Source organism: Salmo salar, chromosome 06, assembly GCF_965601325.2.
Source record: "Salmo salar chromosome 06, fSalSal1, whole genome shotgun sequence".
Classification (NCBI taxonomy): Eukaryota; Metazoa; Chordata; class Actinopteri; order Salmoniformes; family Salmonidae; genus Salmo; species Salmo salar.
Window position 1 is genome coordinate 44247550 of NC_138296.1, and position 14459 is coordinate 44262008.

At 44.5% G+C, this 14459-nt stretch overlaps 1 protein-coding gene across 1 annotated transcript in view; it reads left to right on the forward strand.

The window, feature by feature from the left end:
* LOC106607293 (voltage-gated delayed rectifier potassium channel KCNH4) overlaps positions 1-14459 on the forward strand; it is a 33158-nt gene that overhangs the window by 12607 nt on the left and 6092 nt on the right. The window contains exons 2-11 of the mRNA XM_082976626.1: positions 5403-5636; positions 6176-6322; positions 6467-6600; positions 8194-8437; positions 9006-9163; positions 9862-10069; positions 11027-11221; positions 12057-12256; positions 13615-13864; positions 14169-14383. Coding sequence (XP_082832752.1) covers positions 5403-5636; positions 6176-6322; positions 6467-6600; positions 8194-8437; positions 9006-9163; positions 9862-10069; positions 11027-11221; positions 12057-12256; positions 13615-13864; positions 14169-14383 — 1985 coding nt within the window. The remainder of the gene's footprint in view (positions 1-5402; positions 5637-6175; positions 6323-6466; positions 6601-8193; positions 8438-9005; positions 9164-9861; positions 10070-11026; positions 11222-12056; positions 12257-13614; positions 13865-14168; positions 14384-14459) is intronic.

A 14459-nucleotide genomic window follows, 5' to 3' on the forward strand; every position in this document is an offset into this window, starting at 1 on the left:
AGGGGTTAGGGTAAGGGGTTAAGGTTAGGGTTGGGCCTCCCAAGTGGCACAGTGGTCTAAGGCACTGCATCGCAGTGTTTGAGGTGTAACTACAGACCTGAGTTCGATCCCAGGCTAAGTCGCAGCCGGCCGAGACCTGAAGACCCATGAGGCGGCGCACAATTGGCCCAGCATCAGCCGGGTTAGAGGAGGGTTTGGCTGGCCGGGTTGTCCTTGTACCATCACGCTCTAGCGACGACTATGGCAGGCCGGGCGCATGCACGCTGACTTCGGTAGCCAGTTATATGTTGTTTCCTCCGACACATGCGGCTGACTTCCGGGTTAAGTGATCAGTGTGTCAAGAAGCAATGCAGCTTGGCTTGGTTATGTTTCGGAGGACACATGGCTCTCGACCTTCACCTCTCCCGAGTCCATACGGGAGTAGCAGTGATGGGACAAGACTGTAACTACCAATTGGGGAGAAAAAGGGGTAAAAGAAAACTACAATAAACTAATAAATTAAGGTTATGGGAAGGGTTAGCTAACATATTAAGTAGTTGCTAATTAGCTAAAATGCTAATGTTGTCCGTAATGACATCAAACACGTAACCTTTGGGTTGCTAGACGTTTGCGTTATACGCCTGCCTACCCATCCACCCCGACCAACCACCTACTTTCGTTTTTCCCTTAAGTAGACTGCTGTCTTATGTAACCATACCAAATGTAACATATCATACTAATACGTCTTGTCTATAAGACCAGGCTGCACACACACACAGACCCACACAAATACAGAGTCAGAATAATGTTTTTCACAAGTTTAGTGGTTACAGGCCCTCCGTGTCATGGTGTGGGTGGAGGAGCTGGCCAAAAGCTTTAATGGACAAGACTGAACCGGTCTGGGGGAAGTGTGAGGTGCAGGGAGCCGTTATCCAAAGGGAAGAGATGTAGTCGGAGCTTGAAATGTCTATAGGGAGCTGATAAAATAGTCCAAAACTTTGACTTTCTTCTGTCCGAGTTCTGGGCAGCTTCCTCATTTTTATTTTTTATTTTTTATTTAACCTTTATTTAACTAGGCAAATCAGTTAAGAATAAATAATTATTTACAATGATGGCCTACCCCGGCCAAACCCTAACCCTGACCACACGGGGCCAATTGTGCGCCTTAGACTGCTGCGCCACTCGGGAGCCCACACAGTGTACAATAGATGTTAAAATAATTGACTTCAACCTATGACCTATGACATAATATTCTAATATCATGCGCAACAACAAGTGGGTGGATTTGCAACATGTAAAGTATGTATGACTGCCTCCCTCAACTAAATGACCCTCTCCATTGTGTAATGTGAATAGACCAAGCGATTACAGAATGAATGAAAGTGACAGCCAAATGATCCCAACATGTGAGCAGGGGCATAAATTACAGTTAATTACGCATGGGTTAAGCGCCAATCAAACAGCATCTGGGTATCGATATCAGTCATCCACTCTCTGTAAAAGTAGGCTGATAAGTAACTCCATCAATCCCATCCTAATGTCTGGTGGACTATAACAGGCTGTAATAAAGGACAGTTCCCTCTATAACAATCCATTATACAATTTCTCATTTCACTCTTAATACATTATTTAGTCGTAGCCAAAATGCAAACAAACTACTATATACAGTAGGAACGTACAGTATACATTGTACAGTTATTCCTATTTATATGTACATTTCAGGTTCTACTCTGTGGATTATGGTACCGGGATGTCAGAGCGGAGTTATCGATTGCAGCGTTTACACAGCAATAGTTGTATTTGTGTGCACAGCAGAAGGCTAAAGCTTTCATTGTTGTCTCGTTGTCGCTCCAAAGAATGATTCAGTCTAATTATCTGTGTGGGCTGGGAGCTACACACAGCTTTCCCCTCCTCACTGAGGCATACAATTATTTAATAGCATTTCCCCTCCATTTCAATTCACTGTTGTTGTTGTGATTGTTGTCATTGTTGTTGTGATTGACGCAAAGGGCCTGGCTTTTTTGCCTGTGTAATGTAAGTAGATTGGTTTGGGTTTTGCTCTTCATCACCTGATGTCAATTACTGAAGCTAGCGCATGAACTGAAAAGTAACGAGTCCCTTTTGTCGTGTGGACGGTCATTTCAGAAATGATTCTGGGAGAAAATGAGAGAGGCAAAGAGAAAAAGAAGCTCAACATGGCTTTCACTATGAACTTTCATTCTGCCATTCTTCCATCAGATGGGGAGAGAGAGAGAGAGAGAGAGAGAGAGAGAGAGAGAGAGAGAGAGAGAGAGAGAGAGAGAGAGAGAGAGAGAGAGAGAGAGAGAGAGAGAGAGAAAGACTGAGGGGTAGACTGCATGCATTTTAGCAGAATAATAGAGTCATGTTTGAGAAAGGACTTACCATCTGTTTGCTTCGGTTTAGAAAAACAACCTTGTTTCACTTGTTTGTATCAGTCTAAGCCAAGTAACAATGATGATCATGAAGCTACTGTAAAAAAAAAACTCTATTGGTCCAAATGCTGCTCCAGTTGTTGAATAATCAGTATGTTTTCCCGTAGGATTAACTTATTGCGAATCTATTTGTGTTCTTCCTGTATAAAAAAGGGACCGTATCCTGGTTACCTCCTCCCTGTGGAAATAACAGCTTTGCCATATGCTTTTTATTAAAACAATTACAAATTGCTATGGCAACCCAATCCTGGGCACATAAAGTCTCATGTAGCTTCTGTACTAATTATCTCTACATCAGTAGACTGTGACATTTCAGGAGTTTGATGTTTTTGCGGCGGCAGGTAGCCTAGTGGTTAGAGCGTTGGGCCAGTAACCAAAGGTTGTTGGATTGAATCCCCGAGCTGACAAGGTAAAAATCTGTCATTCTGCCGCTGAACAAGGCGGTTAACCCACTGCTCCTGTCATTGTAAATAAGAATTTGTTCTTAACTGACTTGCCGAGTAAAATGTTTTAAAAAATGATGTCTTTCTCGACAGAAAATTCTGTATACGGTAACAGTATACAACCTACCTCAATCTAAAGATATCCTCCATCTATACACCTTTCAACAACAGCCGTGTATGGCTCAGTAGGCTGAGTGTTGGCTGGGGGTCGGACTGTGGCTCACCTCAAATGACAGAATTAACTTAACAAGAGATCTGGAGCACTTAGGTCCTCTTCCTTCACCACTCTGTGTGAACTAATGATCAATTAGACTTGTGTACTAAGTGTGTATGTAATACTTATCTGCCACAACAGCTGCAGTATTGTCAATGCAAATGTCTATTTTTTCCTTGTGTTTCAAGGAGGACTTATCCAGATTGCCTCATTAGCTAAGGATAATGGGCTGCTTATGTAAAGACTTTCAAACTGTGATCTCAGGGTTTACGCACTACCATCTAACAATAACGGAGATAATTAGTGTATTGATTGACAGGGTATGATCAGACCATCGTCACATGTACAGCGAGAATAGCAAACTCTGGCCATGAAATTCTGTCTTGTCCAACTCAAACCACCCCTGTGTGGAAGAGCAGTGGCTGAATAGATACATTATGGAATTGAATTCAGTCCGTGGAATCATTTCCTATGAAACTCTATACAGCAGTGACCCAATGGACTTGATAGTTGGGGACAGGTGACAACGGACAGGCATTGGATTGTGGGAGACATCTGTGATGGGCAATTGTCTCTGCACAATGAGGCGCTGTGCTACAATACAGTCTACTTTGCAACCCTTTAGAAAGGGTGGAACAGAGGGGAGGGAGACGGTCAATTTAACAGCTGCCTGCAAACATTTTTTTATGGAGATTAGTTGTTCAACTCACTATGGAGGAATATATAATTCATAAATGTTTACAGCTGTACCAAATACTCAACAGAGTAAGAAGGTAAATAGAGGTACTGTCACAACTTCCGCCGAAGTCGGTTCCTCTCCTTGTTCGGGCGGCGCTCGGCGGTCGACGTCGCCGGTCTTCTAGCCATCGCCGATCCACTTTTCATTTTCCATTGGTTTTGTCTTTTTTTCCCACACTCCTGGTTTTCATTTCCCAATTACTGGTCATGTATTTAACCTTCTGTTTCCCCCATGTCTTTGTGTGTGATTGTTTATTTTTCAGGTCGGTACGTTTCCGGCTGTTTTTTTCCGGGTGCTGTTTTCACCCGTGTTTTGTGGCAACCATTATTGTTCGCACATTGGTATGTTTACTGTGTGCTATTTCTTAAATAAAGTGCGTTGTTCACTCATCTCTGCTCTCCTGCGCCTGACTTCATACATCAGCTACACCCACCGCCTGGCAGGTCATTTAAATCAAGCAAATCAAATTTGAACAAAAACTTCAAGGAGTATGTTAAACAATCCCACAGCACCCTCCATCCTCCCATAAAATAAAGACATCTATAATAAAAACCTATAACACCTTTGCCTTTTATGAACTAACACCCGCGCTTGACTTTTCCCCCTACTAACATTGACCTTGCTGATAGCTCGGTGGGACAGACACTATCTGAAGACTAATGCACTAACTAAGTCGCTCTGGATAAGAGTGTCTGCTAAATGACTAAAACGTAAATAGAACAATACAACACAAATGATTCATAGCTGAAACGTGACTTGGGCATATTAGAAAGGGGTCTAAATGACCGTGCCATCGCACCTGTATTCTTACTGCTGAAAGTACATCTTCCCTTCCGCTCAGCCTGAGTGCCTGCACAGATCAACAGATGGGTGCAGCTCTGAGAGGTGGTTGGTATTTCAGTAGAGTCTGACAGAATCAATAGGCAGCTACTGAATCAGAAGCTCCAGCCTGTCCTGTGATTGGCTGGCGCTGTCTTTGGTTACATGGGCAGTAGGATGTGAGGATACTACACATGATGCTCATTTCCTATCCCCATTAGTGTCCCCAGGTGCCTGCTGGGGGGCCCCCTGGGCTGTGGGCCCCCATAGAGTGAACTGGGTCCCCTCTTCTCTCCTATCACATCCACCAGACTTCACAGGCCTAAACTTCAAAGCCTGCTCTGATGTCCCTGCAGGCTGCTGTGGATGGGTTCTATGTGCTAGTTTGTTAGTTAGATCGACTGAGACCGAGAGAGACAGAGCTCTTTTTCAGACAGCTAAAGAACGAAATAGACCCTGAGAGGAGAAAATGAGTGGGAGGAGAAAGAGATTCAGAAAGAAACCTGAAAGCGACTGAATCCCTGATGCTATGTTCCACCTTCATAGATGGCTGTATTCAACACAAGCTTGATTGTTAATTACATAGCCTAATTCAGCATCCAGGGGCAAGGACATTCATCCATTTAATGTCTGACTCACACAGTGTACTCGAGGGGCAGAAATAATTGATTGACCACTTATACAGCAATCATTACGCAGACAGAGTTAGGGTACAGTACATCGTGTCTCTAATTTTCTCTCCTTGCTTTCCTCAGACAGCAACTTCCTTCTTGGGAATGCCCAGGGTCGCCAAGGTTACCCCATCGTGTACTGCTCGGACGGCTTCTGCGAGCTGACGGGGTTTGTGCGCACTGAGGTGATGCAGAAAACGTGCACGTGTCGCTTCCTGCACGGGGCAGAGACCAGTGAGAGGGTGAGGCAGCAGGTGGACAAGGCCCTGGAGGGACAGCAGGAGTACCAGGGGGAGGTGTGCTTCTACATGAAGAACGGTGAGCATTCAGTCAACACATGGTGGCCCTCAATACAACATCATCCAACCAGATCTATTTTTTTGAATGTATTTTTAGAAATATGGACAGAGGATGCAACATACACCAAGTTCACTTCTGCACAATATGAAGAGGGAGTAGAGTAAAATACAATCCTCAGCTCTACGTGTCATTATAATTTAACTCAGCGGTATTCAAAGTAATTTAAATTAAGAGTGCAGATTATTTAATGGGACAATATACACGCTTTTTGAGAAAGATCATTTGAAAAACACAATTTTATTGAGTAAATGTATTTTGGTTTATTTTCATTTTGATGAGAGATGAAAATGCAATGAATTGAAGGTTATTTGTTGACGTAAAAATATACATTTACAGATTTTGTAGGTTGTGTCATTAGCTTTGGGGTGGGATGGGGTCATGAGAAATTATTGGGAAAAAATGGGTTCCCCAGAAGTTCTGGCGGGACAATATTGGGTCCCCGCTGAAAACATTTGAATACCACTAATCTAACTTCTTCTTTAATGTTGCTTCCACAGGAAATCCATTCTGGTGCCTTCTTGACATTGTGCCAATTAAGAATGAGAAGGGTGAAGTGGTTCTATTCCTTTTCTCCTTCAAGGATGTCACTGAGTCGTATGGAAAAAGCCACCATCACAGCAACAGGAGAGGAGTGGAGGCCACAGGTATTCTACAAACTCTGCAACACTGTGGCTTACACCTTACTGAACCGTTTATAGTTTAGACCATGATGCTTTCTACGATGATAGCATGAAAGGAAGGCTTTAATAAGTGTAATAACCCATTCATTAATGTCCTTATGTCATCAGGCATCTCAGAGGACGCACATCAGAGCAGAAAACGCAGCCGTTCCCACTTTTCCCAAGCCAGGGAGAGGGGAAGGACTGTCCTGTACCACCTCACCAACCAGTTCTCCAAGAGGGGCAAGGGGAAACTGCCCAATGTGAGTTCCCCTGGATCTCACTGGACTCTACAGTAGAGTGTATTGACTCATTGACAAAAAAGGAATAGTTTCTTCAGAGGAAAGGCATCATTTCATTATATTACCAACTGCTTTCTGAAAGATGACCTCATTTGTTTTCATACCACATGTGAAATCACATTCTTACCACATTCAAATGAAAACCTATTTGAGCAGACGTATTAGGGAGCATATAGAGCAAGGTGACATTTACCTATCCATTTGAGGAAGGTTGAGCTTGGCCCAGATAGAAGAATTGATCTGGCAGCCTTTGAAGTTCTTGTCTGCTGTGTGTGGTCTTTGTAGTGCTGGTATATATAGAGCAGCAGAGAGACGCAGTGTGGCCTTTTGCAGATTGGGACATGGGAAAGCTGGGGTATCGTCTCACTAATTAAAGGAAAGTACCGGAAGAGAGGTCACGGTATGACACAGCAGTGGACAGACAGAACCAAGGATTTTCAACCTTTTCCCTCTTCCTCTCTTAAACACGTGTTATATGAGGTAGTTGTTATTTAAAGATGCGTCAATTGTACCGTTAAATGCTGAGAGACTTAACACTTTAAAATATCAATGAAATGTATGACAATTCACTCTCTCCAAATCCTACCTTTTACATACTTGATGATGACCAGTCAATGTTTTTTAAGATTGTGTAAAAAAATGAGGTTACCATTGACAACAGCATGGGCTATGTGGCATTGCATGCTTTGAAAAACGTTCTAATTTGCCCTTTTGCTGTGACAGTTCTGTACACATTCAGTTGTTGTTGTGCATCTAAATCCTCCATGTGCAATTACCAAGTAATTATCTCCCATAATATACCCAGCTATTATCCCACCAAGGGTTCCCACTTGGAGGTTCTGCTGACCTATTCAGCAGCCTCTCTAGTCATGTTGAAGAACGACAGAGGGAATTTACTTTCAGATCTCATTACCTCAAGGGAACTCCATAGTTCCTCATCCATATTTCATCTCCCTCATACTGTGTCATTTGTGGAGAATAAAGTCAGTGGCTCTGCATATGTGTCGAAAAGAACATGTCGATAATTGTCTCTACCGGTCTTTCATGTATTGTAAAGTCAAATGAGCTTCCATTTGATCCCCAGGCCTGTTAGAGTACCTGCTACTGTTTCTGCAGCTACTACTGCTGTGAGCCTATGGCCACTAATTGCTTGATGGTTATTGAAAAGATGCCATTGAACCCTTAAGATGTTTCTTGATTTTTTTTGTTTTTGATTATTTGTGTAATTGTTTGACATTTTACTTCACTGTTAGGCGCTAGTAACACAATCATTTTGCTGCACCCGCTTTACCATCTGCTAAACTGTGTACGCCACCGATAAACTTTGATTTGATGTTCTTTATTCCTAAATGGAACATTTACTTTTCCTCTCTTGTGCCACAGAGGAGCTTGGAGTGCAGACACTGATTTTGATGTAGCTAGGGCAAGTAGGTTTCAGTGCATTCTTGAGATGTTATCATAGGTACAAGTGCCACTGTGCCAGTGTGGTGTCTTGGACTTTGTCTGTGACCTGGGACCTATGACCTGTGACCCCTGGCCCCTGTCTCCCTGCAGAGTGTATTCCAGAAGCCCTCTCTCCCAGAGTACAAGGTGGCGGCGGTGCAGAAGTCCCGCTTCATCCTGCTCCACTACAGCGTATCCAAGGCCCTGTGGGATTGGCTGATCCTCCTGGCCACCTTCTACGTGGCGGTCACCGTCCCCTTCAATGTCTGCTTCGTCAGTCACCAGGACGACACCGACTGGGACTCCCGTAGCACCATTGCCAGTGACATCGCAGTGGAAATGCTCTTCATTCTAGGTAACATACTGTTGTATAACAGTACTGAAAGTGGCAACATAGTACTCCAATGGTAAATGTCATATCACTCCGGTGGCTAAATAAAAAGGCACCAGTAGCTAGCTCCTCTGGAATATAGTTGATCAAGAATAGTTCTTTCCTGCTGTGGCAGTGGGTGTTTCCTTGGAAATTGGTCACACTTGACTATACTCACTCACCCACCTTCATTACCAACTCATCATGGTGTCTGTGTCATCCCTGGTTACAGCTCACATTTTGAGCCACAATTAGAGACTTCCTGTCTCCGATGGATGTGTGATCCTAAAACAGCTGTGATGGGGCTCAGACTTTTTTAAGTTGAGGAAATTGTGATTATGTACAGTGACATTCATGTACAAAATTATCATCATATCGTGTGTTATTCTAAACCGTTGGTGTCATGCCATAATTAGCATTTACAGCACGCCTGGAAAAATGCTGGAACGTAGTAGCCGATCCACTCACTTTATACACTTGTTGTGTAATTGAGTAAAGGATAAAATATTATTTTGCTCATGTCCTGCTGGGTTTTCTCCCTGTTCCTCCCCAGATATCATCCTGAACTTTAGGACCACCTTTGTGAGTCAGTCGGGTCAGGTGGTGTACGATGCCCGCTCAATCTACCTCCATTACTGTGGCACCTGGTTCTTTATAGACCTCATTGCTGCTCTGCCCTTTGACCTCCTCTACGCCTTCAACATCACAGTGGTGAGTTTGTATGGGTGTCATTGACTGTGCATTTATGGGTGTCATGGGCATTTGGCTTTGCGTGTGTATGCAGTTCCTTATCCTATCTTGAACAGACAGTGCTTGTTTGATAGCCCTTCCCAGAATAATCGTTTTCCCTCTTAAAATGTGTTGTTGGTCCTCTTTATTTCCCCTGAGCATTGAATTGTAACGGATTAGGTCTGCCACCTCCATGCTTTATAGAGCTGCTCCTTCCTTCTCTCTAGTGTCCCTCCCCCTATCCACTAGCTGCACTACCCACCGCTCTCTCTCTGTCTCACTGTTAACATCTCAGCCAAAAGCCTTCTCACTTAATCTTACCTGGGCTTCTGAGATGTGATACTGTTCAACTACCCCTTTTCCACCAATCATTTGTTTCTCAAGCTTTCCAAGAGATGTGCTGTTCTTTACGGATGAATGCATCTTTAGCCTCTGGGGGAAGTGGGATATTGGAGTGGTAGGAGGAATGTTTGCTCACTGCATCTCAGCTAGACCGTATCCCTGGAGATATCAGTTCAGTACAGAGGATAGATCGTCTATACTGTATATAATGTCTGACGAGTTCAACCAGACTATGACTCAACTCTCTAACGTCTTTTGAACTTTACACCTGTCACAATGCAAATTGTCATCTCTACATGAATCGTTGCATGTAAACATGTCCGTTACCTCCTGTCCAGACCTCTCTGGTCCACCTCCTGAAGACGGTGCGTTTGCTGCGGCTGCTACGGTTGTTACAGAAGCTGGATCGTTACTCCCAGTACAGTGCGGTGGTCCTGACCCTGCTCATGTCTGTGTTCGCCCTGCTTGCCCACTGGATGGCCTGTGTCTGGTACGTCATTGGCCGCAAGGAGATAGAGAGCAGCAACCCTGTCACCTGGGATATAGGTGAGCGCCTGTTTGTTAGTGTTTGTGTGTGTATGTTTGTATATTGTGTGTGATTGGTGGACCACTCTCACACAGTAGACACATCAACAGAACGTTTCCCTTTGGCGAGCTCTTCGGCTTCCTCGGCTCCGGGCGGCAGGGTAGCCTAGTGGTTAGAGCATTGGACTAGTAACCAAAAGGTTGCAAGTTCAAATCCCCGAGCTGACAAGGAACAAATCTGTTGTTCTGCCCCTGAACAAGGCAGTTAACCCAATGTTCCTAGGCTGTCATTGAAAATAAGAGCTTGTTCTTAACTGACTTGCCCAGTTAAATAAAGGTAAAATAATATATATTTTTTTAAACTATAGGAAGCAGCCATGTGTGACCACTATTTCCTCTACATGTGTCTGTAACACAGTAACTCGTTTCACTTGCCTGACAGCTAGATACTATGGCCCCTCTGCACACTCGGTCCCTGGACAAGCCTGAATGCTTCTGAACTGGTCTCTCAGTCCATCTCCCTCCACAACACCCTCCCAGTCAACCTCACAGCAAGTGTAGGTCACAGAGTAATGGACAGCGACTGTTTGGCTGGTCCCCCCTACAGTGACTATCTAATTTAACTCAGCATGAATGCCTCACACTCTATAATATCACCTCTGGATGGAGAGTCAAGCAGGCACAAAGGAAAAAACAACCCAATCTCTTTTACAGGGATCCCAGATCCCTGTAAAGGGCTTTATTGGCATGGGAAACATACTGTATGTTAACATTGCCAAAGCAAGTGAAGTAGATAATAAACAAAAGTGAAATAAACAATACAAATTAACAGCAAACTCTCTCTCTTGCTCTCTCTGTCTCTCTCCCTCCCTCCCTCTCTCTCTCTCTCTCTCTCGCCCTTTCTCTTCCTTTTTCCCCCTCTCTCCCTCTCCCTCCCTCTCCCTCTCTCTGTCCCCCATGTCCTGCTGTACTCTCCAGGCTGGCTGCAGGAGCTGGGGAAGCGGTTGGAGACCCCGTACATCAACAGTACGATGGGCGGCCCCTCCATGCCCAGTGCCTATATCGCCTCCCTCTACTTCACCCTGAGCAGCCTCACCAGTGTGGGCTTTGGCAATGTGTGTGCCAACACAGATGCTGAGAAGATCTTCTCCATCTGCATCATGCTCATGGGGGGTAAGTTCATCTGCATCATGCTCATGGGGGGTAAGTTCATCTGCATCATGCTCATGGGGGATAAGTCCATCTGCATCGTGCTCATGGGGGGTAAGTTCATCTGCATCATGCTCATGGGGGGTAAGTTCATCTGCATCATGCTCATGGGGGATAAGTCCATCTGCATCATGCTCATGGGGGATAAGTCCATCTGCATCGTGCTCATGGGGGGTAAGTCCATCTGCATCATGCTCATGGGGGGTAAGTCCATCTGCATCATGCTCATAGGGGGTAAGTCCATCTGTATCATGCTCATGGGGGGTAAGTCCATCTGCATCATGCTCATGGGGGATAAGTCCATCTGCATCGTGCTCATGGGGGGTAAGTCCATCTGCATCATGCTCATGGGGGGTAAGTCCATCTGCATCATGCTCATAGGGGGTAAGTCCATCTGTATCATGCTCATGGGGGGTAAGTCCATCTGCATCATGCTCATGGGGGGTAAGTCCATCTGCGTCATGCTCATGGGGGGTAAGTCCATCTGCATCATGCTCATGGGGGGTAAGTTCATTGGAAGCGAGGCAGTGTTAGTAGACGTCTTGAGACACAAGCTGTCTTAAGACTTCTTGAAAACACTTGTTGATTTTAAGACATCTTTAGCAGTATTTTCTTCATTCTTTCAAGACATGTATTAAGATGTCTCGAGATGTCTTCACAAATCTCTTTAAAAAAGTCTTAAGGCATGGTGATGGCTGGGTATGACTCTCTTCTGCATATATCTGTGCTTTGAGCACAAATGAGTAATCTTGTAATACTCTTTGACCCCCATGTTCCCTGTTCCTCGTCCAACCTGCAGCCCTGATGCATGCAGTGGTCTTCGGTAACGTGACGGCCATTATCCAGCGCATGTACTCTCGGCGCTCGCTCTACCACACGCGTATGAAGGACATCAAGGACTTTATCCGTGTGCACCGTCTGCCCCAGCTGCTGAAACAGAGGATGTTGGAGTACTTCCAGACCACCTGGTCTGTCAACAACGGCATCAACGCCAACGAGGTGGGTCACATGACACATATGTATTTAACAATGGTGGTAACAAACTCCGGCCAATGATTACAACAATCCAATGCTTTCAAATCCCTGATGGGGAGTGGGCAAGTGCATACTTTAGGATAACAATGGAAAATTGGGATGCAGCCATTAGGGTAGACAAACATACTGTACTGACAGACTGGTCTTTATATATTTTCCGATGTAAATAAATAGCCTTTCAGAGAGAGTACACCTTGTGTTGGGAGTAGATAGTTAATTTTCTAAAGTAATCTTTTGTATCACTGCCAAGGTCTTTCGATCATGTGGTGTTGACAGTGTGGGTGTGTATTGTCACGTTCAGACATAAATGGCCTCGTGGTCTAGTCGTGTCTCTGTGTGGGATGGAGGATTCTAAATCAGACGTGTAATTTTACATCTAGGTCATCTCCACCTTTATTTCCCAATCTTCTCTCAGTCTCTGCCCAATGAGGTTAGATTGGTTCTTTTAGAAAGTAGTCTTTTGTTCACAGTGATGGGCTTAGACCTAGTATTGGCTAAAAGTGCTCCCTATTGTTTGAACAACCTACAAAATTCCTTACGTCTTGATTCGACAGTTTGGGATTGCAGTTGTTCGATTGATTCTAGATCATTATTTGTTGAAATTGTGGTGTTGAGGTGTGGTTATTTTTTATTCTTCTTGTTTTATCTGTAATGCACATTTTTCTTCCTGTTTGTGAGAAAGTGTTTGTACTTAGGGCACCATTGGGAATGAGGCCATGGTCTCATTTGGGCTACCCTGAATAAATACAAGTTAATAAAACATTTTAGACTACGGAGATAGGATTAAAAATGTTGGTACTCATTTACACCCTCTCATCATCAGCTTCATAATTTATTCTCTGCTGAAGGCGCGACAACAGACGTTACGAAGGATCCCGAGAACTTGCAAATTTATTACGCCTCTTAGCTGGTGCTACTGCCAGGCTAGCACTAGTGAAACAGACCTACAGTGCACATTATATGTAGAGATTTGAGTCATCTAAGAAGGCTTGCATGAAAACAACTACTGTACATTGAAGTGTGTAGCCACTCGCCAAAATACAGCTTGAGTCCAACACAAAATACAAAATATTGTATACTCACTGAGAATTGTGTGTGTTTCAACAATGCATAGAATACATGTTTGTGAATAACTGTTGATTGGCTGTCCACACAGTGTTCATAGGCTTGAACTTGGTTTATACTGTCTAGCATCTCATATGACAAGAGCATTCCTTTAGCCTTGATCCTCAGACACCACTGTCCCTCTCTGGTACTTCTGTAACCTGATGCAAAACCATTGCATTGTGGGTGTTGAAGTCCTCCTTCTCTCCTCCTGTCAGCTGCTGCATGACTTCCCAGACGAACTGCGTGCGGACATCGCCATGCACCTGAACAAGGACATCCTGCAGCTGCCAGTGTTTGAGCGGGCCAGTAGGGGGTGTCTGCGCTCCCTCTCTTTGCACATTAAGACCTCGTTCTGTGCCCCGGGAGAGTACCTCATCCGCCAGGGGGACGCGCTGCAGGCCAACTACTTTGTCTGCTCTGGGTCTCTAGAGGTGCTGAAGGACGGCATGGTCCTTGCTATCCTGGGTACGTCTTAGACAACTCACTTCCCTGTTCTGGAGTACACTTTCTTTTTATACCTTCCTTTTTCTGTCTTTCGTGTCAGCGTTTCGTCTCTGTTATCAACTCATTGGCAGCGTCTGAAATGGAATCTTATTCCCTTTATAGTGGAATAATTTTTGGCCAGAAAAGCAGTGCACTATATAGGGAATTAGGGAGCTAGTTTTATTTATCCCTCAATTGTTATCTCAGCAATATGGATGTTGCCATTATACTGTATGGGAGAAGAATCAAATCAACTCAGATTATTAATTGGGTAATCTGTCTCTAGGCAAAGGTGATCTGATTGGGGCAGACCTGACATCGCAAGACAAGGTGATCAAGACCAATGCGGACGTGAAGGCTCTGACCTACTGTGACCTGCAGCACATCAGTGTCCGTGCCCTGAGGGAGGTCCTGGGCCTCTACCCAGAGTATGGCAGTCGCTTCAGCTCTGATATCCACCACAACCTCACCTACAACCTGAGAGAGGGCAGCGAGGCAGAGGTGAGAACCACACATGCTCACTCAATCACTCACTCAAACTTTACTCTGTGTGGCCTGTGTAAACTGTAATGGAATT